This window comes from Pholcus phalangioides, unplaced genomic scaffold (assembly GCF_987345545.1).
Source record: "Pholcus phalangioides strain wild (caught in Gottingen) unplaced genomic scaffold, Ppha-v1.0 ptg000015l_1, whole genome shotgun sequence".
In the NCBI taxonomy this organism is placed as follows: Eukaryota; Metazoa; Arthropoda; class Arachnida; order Araneae; family Pholcidae; genus Pholcus; species Pholcus phalangioides.
Genome location: NW_028301608.1, coordinates 90,977,451 through 90,992,814, shown reverse-complemented (window position 1 = coordinate 90,992,814; position 15,364 = coordinate 90,977,451). Strand labels below are relative to the sequence as shown.

General features: G+C 34.9%; 1 protein-coding gene and 1 long non-coding RNA gene across 3 annotated transcripts in view; one reads left to right on the top strand and one right to left on the bottom strand.

Moving 5' to 3' along the window:
- Positions 1 to 6,706, bottom strand: part of LOC149077030 (protein tweety-like) — a 44,376-nt gene extending 37,670 nt beyond the window's left edge. The window contains exons 1-3 of one of the 2 annotated variants that reach the window (XM_089244762.1): positions 6,411 to 6,706; positions 6,079 to 6,242; positions 218 to 381 (exon numbers count right to left, since the gene is read on the bottom strand). In XM_089244762.1, the coding sequence (XP_089100888.1) occupies positions 218 to 381; positions 6,079 to 6,222 (308 nt within the window). In that variant the 5' untranslated portion in view covers positions 6,223 to 6,242; positions 6,411 to 6,706. The remainder of the gene's footprint in view (positions 1 to 217; positions 382 to 6,078; positions 6,243 to 6,410) is intronic. The other variant, XM_089244763.1, reaches the window with a different exon arrangement.
- Positions 6,707 to 11,383: 4,677 nt separating this feature from the next.
- LOC149077029 (uncharacterized) lies at positions 11,384 to 14,854 on the top strand. The gene is made up of 2 exons (XR_016193977.1): positions 11,384 to 11,506; positions 14,572 to 14,854. It is a non-coding gene; the product is annotated as an uncharacterized LOC149077029 (long non-coding RNA).
- The last annotated feature ends 510 nt before the right edge of the window (positions 14,855 to 15,364 follow it).

The window sequence follows — 15,364 nt, the reverse complement described above, 5'->3', positions numbered from 1 at the left end:
AAATCTGCTCCATTTTGCTTCCAAGCAATCAGCTGGTGTGAAATTTTTTTTCAGATTTGTTAAGCCCTACAACAAAATATGTTCATTAAAAGAATTAAAGAAATTCCAGTAAAACAGACTTGCAGAAATAACACCTTTTCTACAAAAAATAAACATATTGATTGACAGATCAAATATATATATTTTTAGCTAAAAAAGTGAATGATTTCAAAATTACCAGAATAAAATGAAAACTAGGACAAAAATCCACTTTAACATCAATTCCTTTATTTTCTTTTTGTTTGAACTTGAATCATAGCATCCACAACGGGAAAATATAAGGAATGCTAAAAATATGAGAATAAGCCAGAAACCTGCAGAAGCTATAATAATTCCCAGTACCTGTTAGGAATACATCACAAAAAAAATCTCATACATTAGGTTAAAATCAATTTTGATAAAGATATGTTGCTCTTGCTTAAAAGTTCATTTTTGCATATTTGTAAATCAATCTCTAATTTTTCCCACTGTCTATAAAACAATCGGCACAGCAGACTGTATTAAACAATAAAATACATTCATTACATCAAATGATAAAACTGCTCAACACGCTGATTTTCTTCCGAAGATATTTCATGGTGACTTTGGGGGCGCCGATTCTGAATATGGCATTGGTTTTGCCAGATAGGCTCTAGTTTTTTAGGATAAAGTGAAAATTAAATTTGAATAGTAATGTATAGGCAGCATACAAATCACATTGGAAGTGTGGGAAATGTAAATCAATAACACACACACACATTTAGAATCAATCCATATAAACCAACTGATGTCTGATGATAATAGGCTTATAAAATGTAATAATATAGTGAATAAAATAGAAAAATTTATAAAAAATTAACAGTAAATATTTTATACAAAAATTAAATACTGCAGACTACACTAAAATGGTAAAGAGAATAGAAATGAATTACCTTTTGGGTTGGATAATACAATTGAATAATCGACGTTGGATACACCCAAAATTCCAAAACGAACAGGGCTATACGTGTTTTGGAACTATATAAAGTTCCTTCATCAGTAGCAGAAACAAAGAAGAAAGAAAATATTGAAAAACTCCTTATAGCGGGAGTTACTCGCTGTTGTAGACAAAAGTCAAATTCAAAATGAACCGGCAACAAAAGAGTAGGATAAGAGGATGGAAAAAAGAAAAGTTACTGAGCCAATTGCAACCGAGAATGTGATTAGCATGCATTATATCTCAAAAACTGCAGCCAATTTGTCAAAACCAACACCAATTTTTAAATCAACAGTCCCAATAACAGGTAGAATTTCCTTGAAAATTTGAAATTTTTATTTTTTGTTGAGCAGTGTAATCTAGGGATGGGAAGAATAGTGATTTGATCGAGTAACTGAATATTTGGCTAATGTTTTGGTCGAACACTGTTATTCGGCGGCCAAATATCAGCTTTCTTGAAATTCATCAAGAATAAAATAAATGGGTATAAATCAAAATAAAATAATGGGTATTTTCAAATTATTGATATTGAATTTTAATTATGAAATTTATTATTTTAACTAATGTTAAAAAACTAGTAATTGAAAGATTTTTATTGCAATGCGATACTGACAATCAAATTTAACGATATATGGTATTTTAATATTACTGACAGAAACAAAATTTTGTTTAATTGGCAATAATAATTGGTAACACTTGTTACCAATTTTATATCTAATTAAGAAAATGTATTATTTACTCTCAACTAGAAATGCATCATAAAATTTATGACTTATTTTCTTATTTTTTCTCTTTGGATGTTCTTTGCCCCATTTGTCTCTTTCAGTAACTTAATGTTTCTTGCCAATGTATTCCCCCCCTTCAGTAAGTAAAATTGTGTAATATATACAGGGTGCATAGGTAACAGGGCATATGACATTTTACTGGCAAACTGTTGATCCTAGAGGCATACGTCAAATTAGAAAGAATATCCAAATAACATAGTACTCAGATAAGTCATTCATGTTTCAAGGGGTTGTATAGTTATTGAAATAAAAAAATAACTTCTTATACAGTCGCCGTGTGCCTAAAAACCCAGTTAGAAAGTTGTTGCCTTGACTATCTATGTATTATCAATTGATGTTGATATAGAAGAAAAAAAATTATTATTTATGATAATGAGTGGACATCCGACAGAAAAATCTGGTACTAAAGACATAACGTGAATATTAAGTCATTTTGCAAAAGTCAAATCCAAAATTTTTGATCAAGCATTAAAATTAAACCTTTCAATGAGCTCAAAAGTGTTATCAGATTTAATCTGGTATAAAAATACATTTCCTAAATGACCGTAAAAGAGTGGACATTTTAAAATGGGAAAAATTTTAGGACACAAATATAAAAATAGTTTTTCATAAGAAAAAAAAATTTTCTTTCAAAATTTTGTTGTCAATTTTGTTCATCTATGGTACATATATAAAATGTGATTCCAAGTTTTTTGAAAAAACATTCCAGAGAGATTTGCACCAAGTCTCTTTGATTAACACTTTTTTCAAGCTGGGACAGCCAGATTTTGAGGTTTTGCTACAAACAATGATTAAAAAAAAAATTAGATACCATCTGAAACAAATTAAAAAGTCATATGACAGAGAATTAAATGAAGAAATAGAAAAAAATTAAAATATTACCAGATTGTAATTTTTTACAAAATTTCAGAGAAAAGTCTCGGAAACGGTTTGTACACTTTTTTGGGAATGACCCGCATGCAGCATTTTTTCAGAAGGGGATTTCATCTTTTTTTTTTCTCTGAGGGAGATTCCATTTTTGACTTCATAAAATCATTATGACGACAGCTCAGGGGTCTCCGTAAATTTGCCACGTATTCTGGTGTATACAAAAATAGCAAAAAATAGTCTTTCTAAAAATAGACTACTATCTGAAATGCGTGAATAGAGAACTCCATTTTTTCGCAAGATTCATTTGAAAAATTTGGCCTGAATTTTAAAAAAAATCAAAAATTATTTAATTTATGAGAGCATAAAGAGAAGCAATGAAAATGTAAGAAAAATGTTTTGAATGGATGCTAATGGACTGAGGCACCACTGAGTATACACACGCAACATATCAAAATGGGTTTCACTCATAAATTTTTGAATTTCGATAGACACGTTTTCTAAGTATTTTTTCCAGCAATAAACATTTACCATTTGACATTTAAATGGCTGAGGATTAGTGATTCTCCCACCGAAGATTTTTCTGCGATCAAAGTATTGCAGTGGGAAGGGTCCATTGCTGATCCCACGGACCAATACAATTTTGTTCCAGTGGTCTGACTGATTAGTCAGTGGTCGTGGACCACCAATTATTTTGAACACTGATATAGATGGGAGAAAACCTTACTAAACACAAAACACAAATCTCAATTTTTTGTAAGACAAATCCAAAAAAGTTGATCAAGCATTAAAAGTAAACCTTTTCAATGAGGTCAAAAGTGTTATCAGATTTAATCTGGTATAAAAACATATTTCCCAAATAAGTGGACATTTTAAGATGGGGGAAATACTGTAACATAAACAAAATAGTTTTTTGTTGAGATATTTACTGTAATGTTTTCTGCACTGCTTACCTCCACTGTAGTTCATTTGTGGCGGTGCTGCTGTGGCAGCGAGAGAAAGGGGGTCATAATGTTTTCCCGCCAATATAGTGATTAGCTAGCGAGTTGCTGTAGCATGATGGTAGTGTTTTTCTTGTGATCGTGTTAATCTCTGCTTTATAATAAACAAGCTATTTCGTTATTTAATTGATGAGTAGTTCATGCTTTAAAACGACGTCTCTGCTAAAAATCCCCATTTTTCAAAATTTTGTCAGTTTTATTCATCTATGGCACACATATAAAACTTTTTTCTAAGTTTTTTTTTGAAAAAATTTCAGATTTACACCGTCTCCTTGTTTAATATTTTTTCCAAGCTGGGGCAGTAAGATTTGGAAGTTTTGCTACAAACAATGATTTTTAAAAAAAATTAGATACCCTCTGAAACAAATTAAGAAATGTCATATGATAGAGTATTAAATGAGGAACTGGAAAAAAAATTAAAATTACTACCAGGTTGTTCTGAAATTTTGTTTTAAAAAAGTCTCAGACTTGGTTTGTACACATTTTTTTAGGAATGACCCATATACAGGATGAATGGCGATTTTCAGCCTCCCCTCAATGTTTTCTTAATGTCTGCGAATGTGACTTTTACTTCTGTGATACAACTAAAAACTAGTTCTTATGTCTATGTCTCCTACATTAATGGTTTTTAAAATGTTGTCTACAGGATGTGGTTTTAGAATAAAGCATACATTTCAGCTCAAATGACAAAATGTTATCTCACTTTTCCAAAACTTTACGATGGCAAATTTGTAAACAATTATTTTGCCAAAATGTGATACTATTGATTTTTTGACTTGTTACAATTTGCCTCTGTTGTTCCTTCATCTGCCAACTTTCGTAATTTTAACGAATGCAACTCTAGAATGAGACAATTTTTTAAGAAAAGTGACATGACATTTCACCATCTGAACAAAAATTTGAATGGAATTATAAGCAGCTGCGGCATCCAGTACAGATTTTTTGGTTCTCTGAGGTGGATTTTGGTGGGTGAGAATTCTCTAGAGTGACTTGGAGACAGAGGCATATATACAGGGGTCGGGCCAAGTGCATTATAACACAGGTAGAGACATGAGGTAAGAATATTCTCCTGGATGCAAAAATTGGAGAATAATCGAGAATATACATTTTTCTTTTAAATAATTTTTTTTACCGATGTTATTTATATTATGAAATATAAATTTCATTACCTGAAACATTTGAAACAAAGCAATTTTTGGCATAATCACCCCCAATGACAACTTTTAGTTCGAGAACATTCTCCTGGTCATGATGAGGTGTTTTAAAAGTTCAGTTATGAAGATTTCAGAAACCTTAAGATTAAAACCTTAAAAAATTATTTTAAAATTAGATACATTTTCAGAAATAGGTTCAAAACAAAAAAATTAAACCAAAGGGTGATTGATAAAGGAAGCTATTCTCATATAATCACCTTCATTCTAAGAAGATACAGAACTGTTTTCTTCAATGTAAATACACTTACATAGGCGTACGCAGAATTTTCACGAGGGGGTTTTCAGATTTTTTCCTTCTGAGGGGGATTTACGTTCTTTCCTGTAAAATGAATATACGAGATTATATCCTCAAGATTATATCCTATAATCTTGGCTCAGGAGGGGGGGGGGTTTAGAACCCAACCCCCCCCCCTTTTGCGTATGCCAATGCACACTTACATTCTGTGTATCACTCATATTTCTTTAAAAGTTATGCAATTCAGCCATGTTGGTTTAATTTTCTTGCTTTTAAACTTTAATATTGTGGGCTACAAACTTCAGTATTTCTTGAAGGGAAGAGAGATGGGGACAGAGAATATTCTCTCAAAGAACTACTATTACAAATTACTAAAGAATATTCTTATTGAAAATAATAAGAATTCTCAAGTTATTTATAGATATCATTTATTATAATGCATGTTATTACATATATTCTTCAGAATACTCTCTGGAAGGACTTCTATAACTGGAGAATAATTCTCATTGAGGAGAATATTCTGAAAGACTATTATTAATAACTTGAGCATAATTCTTACTATTTTCGATAATATTCCCCAGTAATTTATAAAAGTAGTCCTTCCAGAGAATATTCTGAAGGATATTATATATATAACTATATTATAAATAACAGGAGCAATATTCTCATCAAGAACTCATAAGAATATATTTCCAAGTTATTTATAATAGAAATTCCTTGATGGAGAATATTCTCCTATAGATTAGTCTCGAGAATTTTACATCTTTAAGCACAGGGAAGAAAATTCGGGGAATAAGTGGCCAAGAAAATTAGACAAGAAACCATAAATTTGCCCCTCTGACATGACGTGACATTTTATTTTACGTCCTTTATACCTACAAGGGCTTTAGGACCGCTTTAAAAGACAAATTTACACTATGTAATTTTGCCTCTCTGTATATGGGGGGGAAAAAAGGGAATGTCAAGATAATTTATAACATACCTCTAAACAAGCATAGTTTCTCGAGTCAAAGATAGCATTCACCCAGTGAAATGTGGTATTACCATGAGAAAATGCTTGAAATCCTTCAGCAATACGCGAAAAAAAATATGTTTGGCTTATTACCGGCGAATCTACATGCACCATATTGATTTATTCCGATCTTTCTGAAAGAAAAAAATACAAAAAAATTAACTTGAACGCTAATTATTATTATTATTATTTAGACTTTTTAGTGCAGTTTAATTGTTTTTTAAAAAATCCACAAAATTCAGTGTCATGAAAAAAACAAAACAAAACGAAGCATTTCTAGTTAATATTATAATTATACTCACATTTTCCGCCAAGAATTTAAAACGAAGTTACAGTCAACTAAGCTTCATGTGGCGTTGTTTTGACAACTAAAAAACTGTTCATAGGAAAGTAGATCAGAAGAAGACAGACAGCAAAAAAGCTGTACTAAGATCAAGATTAAGATGTTGCTTTTTTAAAACAGCTGCTTTTTTAATACTGCTTTGACAGCGTCCTATTTCCCATTGCCACCGCTTTCATTCACTGAACTGAAATAATGGTACAGTAGGCACATCGCTTATTGGAATCACGGATAATGTTATCATTCGGGTATTTTTATCACCTTTGTTAATGTACAAATACAAATACAAATACAACGCCACAACAGGCAAATTGCCCAACGAGGTGGCTGACTTCACTGAGGTACTGAGGTTATCACTAGCTGGGCATATTTCTTTGCGAAAAATACGGGAAATTGAGACTCAAAAAAAAATACAGAGAAATACGAGACATTGCCAATTGTCGCTAAAACCAGGGCATAGGCGGAGATAGACTTGGAAGTCTGGGGGGGGGGGGACAATGATGATTATGACAACATCGTGCCCCCCCCAGACTCTTCCCCATATCTCCACCCATGCATCCGGCCCCCAACGGGGAGGAATGTCTACATTTAAAACCTTCAGGAAAATTCCCTTGATTGGAATGTATATAGCTATTTCCTCTTTAATTGTACTAAAAGAAAAATCTTAGGAGTCGGTATTGTTAAGAAAACTGCTGTGCATAGGCTACATTTCGTTATCATAGATTTTCGCTTCAAATTTGATTTACGTCAAAATTCTATCACTTATCCTTTTGTTTATGCATTGCTTTTTGGCTTGATCTTTTTTCATAAATTTTAGGAACGTCAAATATCCCTATGCACACCTACTACATCACCGCACACCAACTCCGGTCATATATCACCACACCATACGGATGGTGTACCATCGGTGGTCGCCCTAGGTCACGACCTCCTATATAACCTATCTAGGTGGTCGTGGCAGAGGCCGGTTATCTAGGTGGTCGTGCCTGGGTTCGTTAGGTAAATAACTTGCTTCTAATGTTCTATGCCTGGATTCAAACCCATGGACTTTGACGGCAACCTTCATAGTGAAAGACGAGTATCTTTACCAATGCGCCACTCTATACACACCAGCGATATTCCTAAAATTCTGTGATATGCGAATTGATAATTACAGTTCTTTTTTTATCGCGTTGAATATACTTCTACTAAGGCAGCTCGTCATAAAGGCACGAAGAAATCCCCTTCCCCTTTTCCTAGTCATCATTTTAATGCCCTGAAACGTCTTAATGATAATTTAACGTATTCGAGTGTGGATGACATAATACGTGACAAAAAAAAAACTGAAAACGCGCAAAAAAAAAAAATGTTTTACTGCAGAGTATAATGAGAATAGTCAATCACTCATTTGTTACGTAACACAAAATTGTTTCCTGCATTAAATTTGTGTTCCAGGAAAATATGAAAAATACTATACATAACATTCAGGTGGCTAAAAATAGACTTGATTTTGTGCTTCAAGTTTTATGTGGATATAAATGTAATGTCGCAATAAATTTTTATCACAAATTATAATTAGAACAAGTTCGTTATTAAAGAAATTAATTACAAAAATCATATTTTTGAAAATTGACCCACCTGTGCCTAAAAAGTAATATTTGAATCAGCAAACCCCTTCCTAAAAAAAATTCTTAACAGGAGCCGCCACTGAATTCTACCTGAGAAATACTCTTCATATAACGGCACACTGCCCCTCCCTGACCGATCGCACGGCACACCTCTTCAGGAATCACTTGCTCCAGAAGAGTACGCAGGGAAGGGACAAAGGGGTGCCGTTGCTGTTTTCCAGGTAATCAGAAATAGGTGGCTTGAAAAAATTCGAAGAGAAAATATTTTAATTAAATTCCTTCATCTCTCTTAGAATGATCATTTTTTTAAGGTCAGTAACGCAAGATTTTACGGAAGATATTCCTAGTACCCCTCCCCCCACCCATGGCCTCCCAAATGCTGGCAAGACCCCCTACACCCAGACCAGACTTTTCGTGGGCCATTGCATAGTGAATTTGTAAGGTGAAAGACTGGGCTTTCGGGCTGGAGCCCTGCCAGCCCCAAATTTTGGGGGAGGAAGCATCATTCTTTCCACTCCCCGAGTGAATTCAAATAATCAAGCAGGGGCGTAGCCAGAAATTTCGTTCGGAGGGACCACTTACATTTCGGCGGGGGGGGGGAACCAAAGTGATAGAACAATAGATTTGGACATCTTTTTCCATTTTTCGATCATTTTCTCACATTTCGGGGGGGGGGGAGGCTACTTCAATCCCCTTAAGGGCTTAGCGTCGGGGGGGGGGGAACTTGTGGGTTTCCCCCCCCCTCCCGCTATGCCATTGTAATCAAGTAAATTGCATGTTATTACGAATAGGTTCTGAGTATCTAGCAAGCACTTTCCAACAAATATTTTTTTGCATGATACAAGCAAGAAGGCTAACTACTTGCATGATAAATTTTCTCCTAACGTGTAAGGTGCAGTAGAGGGAGTTATGTGTTAGAGTTATTTTCCTATTCCTTGTTCCAAGGAATAAGAAATTTAGTTTTTAATTTTGCACTAAACACAGTATTTACATTTGGAGGGGGTAGGAGATGCGAAAAATCCAGGTGTGGGTTTCAGTGAAAGAAGCTGGCCTGGAGCGGAGTAGACGAAGATGTGTGGTCCCAGCATCAAGGGCGACTCCTTGACAAAATTGTCAACAGTGTGGCACATAGTTTCGGAGCTCCTCTGGCTTATAAGCTGTAAAATGACCCTGAGAACTCACCGCTGTATTATTTCTCAGCTAGACAAAATGCACAAAAAACATTTTTTTTCCTGCGAATCATTTATAGTTTGAATTTTACTGATAGGCCCTGCCTATGTATGAGAGGGAACTATGGAACTAAAGAGAGGCATAAGGAACAACTGCCCCGGGTGGAAAAATTTAGGGGGCGGCAGTTTTCTGTGTAGGGACAAAGAACACCGTTACAAAATTATCGAATTTCAAAGTTGTGGGGACGGCAAAATAATGTAGCTGAGACTATTGAGCCCCATTCCCCAATAAATTCTGTGGGGGCGCCCCCGATAATTAATGAATATAAAATGCTACGCAACGTTCGCCTGCCCCGCCCACAGAGTACAGGCTCGAGTCCAATATATATGGGACTCCAGTACTACTACTAATTGACTACTTTCAATCCCCTCAATATTTTCTTCATGTTTGTGCCTCTGACAGACGAAACATTTTTTTTTCTAAGTTTTTCTGCGATAATTCTTTTTTTCTTGATTTAGCACCCAAGCTGCCCCTACTCAGCATGAAACATTGCGCTATCTATTAATAAAATGACGTTTATTACATAAAGAATTTTAGATATCGGTGGTTCTCAGAGTGTGCGTCGTAGCTCCTAGGGATGTCACTGTGAGTTTGCAACATTAATCTGTGTCAGTTCCGTGCTCTAAATTTTTTTCTCCTTTTTCTGAACTGTTTTAGAAGGCAGTGAAGAAACGATGGCTAGAACAGAGGGTTGGCATTGGCAAATCTTCGAGAACAACTTGATACTGTATAAATGGAATTATTGCTTACCTAGTTGCTTCAAAAAGAAAGTCCAAGCACGCAGAAGTCTTATCTTGATGACCAGTTTAAAGAAAATGAACGGCATAATGGCCAAGTTGCTCTGTCAAGATCATATAAGCAAATTACCCCATATATGTTGTCTGTATCAGTCACAAACAACGAGACAATTTTTTCTAAAAAAGTCCTGCATTCCTTGGGGCATTCAAATGGTCCGTGTCTGGATCGCCCCATCAATGTAGAGTTTCATTTATTGTAAAACACGCTTTTACCCTGAGGCAAAGGAGGGACACTTGTCCAGACACAAACGAGAAAATAAAAGAGGATGTGTGCTCTTTTATTTCTCTACAAAAATACTCTTCCTAGGTGCTTGACAGTGCAAATACCTACTGGACACGTGTATAGATAAAACAAGCCGACAGAACAAGACGTACAGGGTGAAAAAAATATTTTCACCCCGTACGTCTCATCAGTACCATTTTATGATAGTACTTGCCCCAATTTTCGATAAATGACTCATTAAATTATTCTCAATGAAGCATTTTAATGAAATTAAAATCTCCATTACAATAATGAGACCTATTCTCATTATTGTGACGCGATATCGATCGTTCAATAATTGTAGAACGCAATCTTTGTTGACAACTCAGATCTGGATGGTTTTGGCCATCAAAATTCTGACGCTTACGAGGTCTGGACGGTTTAAAACCACCGAATATGTAAGATAAAAACCATGGCTGTTAGCAGGGCCGCAACTAGATACTTTGTGATCCGTGGCAAGCCGGCATTTTAGCGCCTCTTGCAATGTAGAAGTAGTAGTTAAAGGGTGAATTCGGCGTTCCGGTTCAGCGCTTGGGACACCAGACCCGCATGCTCTCCCCTAGTTGCGGCCATGGCTGTCAGTCCCTTTTGAGATTTCGGCCCTGATCTGGGTGAAGGTAATGCACCCAGAAATAATTGTGGCGACATGGTAATCGAGTTATATAAATTTGCAATTCGTAGATTACGTGGTTAAATTTATATCACACGTGAATAAAATTGTCCAATCTTTCCTTTTAATTGACTAATTGCCTTTCTTCGCTTGGATCATCTGGACTAATTAATTAGAGCAGAGATTCCCTGAATTTTAACTTTCGCGGCTCGGCTCTTTTGGGATCGCGATTATAATAATCTATCGATATTTTTGCCCGATCGCGATGCCCTGACTGATCACACAATAGAGAAATTGAGGTTATAATCTGACCACGGCATAAAATCTTAGAACGATTCATAGAACAGAAAATCCGTATTGGTGTATATTCAAAAATACAGACTACTAGGAGGGAAAAAGATTCTAGTAGTGACGTCTTTTTTGTGGGTTGTTACGTAACATAGCTTCAGCATAAGTTCAGCATAATGCAAATTAGGCTCCCTTTATATTTTACTTTAAATCGCCTGCTCGCCACACGTTAAGTCCTTGGAGAGTTTTTCATCGTTTCATTCTGTAAGTTTTTATAAATAATTTTATTATCAAATTATCTACGATATCCCCCTTAAGCATTAACACAAATTAATCGTTTAATGATCGGTTTTATTAATTAAAAGAAATTTTTTTTTTTTGTTCATTAAAGTACTTTTTTTTTCCTGAAGGTGTGAAAAATTACAAAATTAAAATTTCAATCGCTTCAACACATGCTATCAATTTTTTTAAATCTTCTATTTTTATTATGAGACTTATTTCTTTTTTAATTGTTATGTTATTTCTATGGGCACGTGAAAATCCAGAAAACTTACAGGGAAATTTTTACTCGTGAATTTTTTTTTTAATTGATGTCTAAACTGAAGGATCAGAGTGAGAAATTAACGGGAAAAAGTAATAAAATCAATCTAGATTTATCCGGTAAAAAAAGTTAATGACTATTTGCATTCGCAAGCTTAACCCTCTCATTACCACATTATGAAAAAATGTGTCTAATGAAACAAGTCCCAAGAGATAGGGCTTAGATGCATAGTACGGTCGGCCCCGCTTAAACGAATAGGCAATTCCGGCACATGATATCCGATTAAGGTATCCGGACTTTCTTGCTACTTTTCTTTGAAATTGTACTTTTTCATATAGTGTCTCAAAATGGTGGAAACAAATTTTGGACTACCTACGTCATTTTCTATGGAAAAATCCATTTTTATCTCAAATTTTAGACAAAATGCATGTAATATTCCAAACACGATTGCAAAGAATTCTATGAATTGAATATTTTGTTTTCACAGTACATTCAACTACAAGTTATGACCATACCATTCAATCCTTTAAATTTAGGTTCATAAGTTGCGCTGAAATGTTAATTTGTGAATTTTTCGAAATTTCATTTTGTATATAGCAGAATATAATAAAATTTCGTAATGGTACAATGAATAGATTTTTAGTGTTTCAAACTCTAAAATGTTTAAATGCGTTTTACGAAGATGCCATTTATAAGTTTTTATTTAGTGTTACGTTCACTTTACTTGTATGTAAAAACGCAACTTCCATTTTAAACGTCATGTAAGCAAAACAAGGCCTGTTTAGGAATCGCATAAAATACTTTCATAAAAAAAAAAATTAATTAATAAAAAAGGTGTTGGGGGGGGGGGGGGGGTTATTAACTCCCAAAATTACGTTTTCAACGTAGTCGGAAACTATCAAATAGCATTGAAAATAACAAATTGGTTATACAGTGAAATCGGTCAATAACGATATTGTACGGACCAAGAAGAAATATTCTTAGACAGGTTGTCGTTGTAGACAGTTTGAGCATTTGCGCTATTTGCTATTGAATAGTATTTCGGGATCAAAGAAAATTTTGTTATGGACAGAGGTTTCACTGTAACAAGTGGGTTTTAAAAATTTTTGCTCTACAAAATTTCTTCAAAAAATAATTAATTTTTAATCGCCTTGGGACGTGAGCCCCAAACTCCCGCTTATACCAGAATGAGGGCAAAATAATGCTGCCAAAGTTTGTTGACGGGGCGTCATAAATTGCTGTAAATCTCAAGAAGTAGTACTTGAATGCAGGGCCGGAACAAGAGGGCGGGAGGGGGGGGGGGTTGTAACTCCCCCGCGCGGCAATTTTCAAGTGTACACATAAAACTCCGTTATCGAATTCCGACTTGGTGGGGGCGGCAAAATAATGTTTGCTCCCCGGCCGGCAAGACTATACAAAAATCCTAGTTATGGTCCTGCTTGAATGACCCATTAATGTTATTGCATTCACTTTCAATATGTTTACGCGAAAGGAAAGAATTTGTTTTTGTCAAAGACCTATGTAGAAGTCATGGCGTTTGTGTTTGGGGGGGGGGGGGGTGGTGTTTGAGATTTTGGCTTTTATTTAAAACATTAGCACCCACTATGGGCTGAATAAAATAATTGAATGCTCTGTAATTACAGGGCATGAATTTATCTTCAAAGTTTTGATTTTTCATAAATTTTAACTGTTCACATACTTTAATTTCTGAATGCTTCATTCAGTAAAAATACAGTATTAATACATAGGGGGTTGATATGTACAGTTGTCGTGTGAATTTCTCTAACTGTAAAACTAATTCCACTTCTATTCCCCATGTGTGGAACCCGTCAGAACTCTGGTACGGCCCAGCAAGGGTAGAGCGGACAGAGCTTCAGCTCTTTGGCCCGGGACGATATTCCCATAAATTCGTTTTTCACGCAATAAATTCCCTTTTGAAGGGGGTGGAAGTCTGGTCTGGGAGTCCGCAAAAAATCCCAGGGTAGGGACTCGGCATATCCAGGAGCAGTCAAGATTTTCGCGCATCAATGGGAGAAGGGGCTCTGAAAGCGGAATGCAATATTAAATAAAATTTTGAATTCTATCATTTAGATCAGGGGTGTCGAACTCAATTGGATCCGGGCCATTTACTTCAAAATTCTCTCAAGTGAGCCACAGCTTATTTTTAATTTAATAATCAATAATTTGTAAATTAAAATTTATGAACATTCCAAAAATTGCTCGATGGAATCTAAGTGAAAGGAATTGGAATTTCACGGTTTTTATTTCTACGCCCCGGATCTGCCAAAGATCCCAGCGTAGGAACCCACCCTGCTGCAGGATGGTTATTTGTATAATTTAAAAATTGTTTTTTGACTAGCGACTATACAGACTAGTGACTATATAAATGTTTTCTCGCATATATATTTGTAATGTTTTTATAATGTTCAATTTCCCGTGAAACCCATTAATTTGCAGACTTTCTGTAGCACTGCATTTCTCTAAAGCCGGGTTTTCCTAGGAGGAGGTTTCTACAGCGCGGGCAGCGTAAAAACGCCGATTGGTCAAAACTTGAATTTCCGGTTTTTAACCAATTGGCGTTTTCATACGGCGCAGAAATTCGACTCCTATGAAAAACCCCGCTTAAGGGTTATTTATAACAATATTTGGCGATTACACCTACAATCGGTAAGTTTTGGCGAGAAGTGACGATTTGTCATATTTGACCCAGTTTCTCGTATTTTTAACTATATTAAATTTCGTAATCATAGTGTTTCTTAAATTAATATTTGTAAATTACTTTTTGTAGCGAGCGTCAAGATGAGGAAGCGAGGAGGCGAAGGATCTAATTTCGGAAGATACGACCGTCCTAGAACATCTGGCCTGTTGATATTCGCTTACTCCTATATTTTGATGCCGATTTTTAAAATATTGTTGTTCAAGGCTATAGTTAACGACGATGTTGAACAATTTTACCGGATATTCTACTTCGATGTATTTTTTGCCGTATGTGCTTTATTGGTAGGAATATACCATTCCTGTACATAATCGATGCAATTTTTTTGGTAAAAAAAATATATCTCAAGAGTTGATCATTTTCGTTTTTTCTGCTTAAACACACGAATCTTCACCCTTTCCACGAAGCCCGCAGGCCACCCAGTCATAACGTGGTGTTCCCGTTTATTAACCCATTGACGCCGGTTGGCAAGAAAATTTGCCATTCCAAATTTTGTTTTTTTTCGTTCCCAATAAATGAAGTTATCCCACTGTATTGGGGGGGGGGGGGGTCTAAATGTCTTTATTGGCTTAAACCTGATTTCCCAAATTTGTTGATCATATTTATTTACACTAAATTTAGTTATTTCATTGAATTTAATTTTTATTTATTTGTAAATAACTTCCTTTTAATTTAAGGATAATTTTTTTATTATTTTTTTTTATTAAACCTGAAATTTGCCTCTATCATTCTGGAAAAAATATTTTCACTAATTTTTAAATTTTCATTAGTTATGGAATTTTTGAAATTTTTTTTAATTTCATTTTTAAGTTTTCATCATACGGTGTTCTTTAGTATTTCTGTAATTATTTACACTTTTTGGATG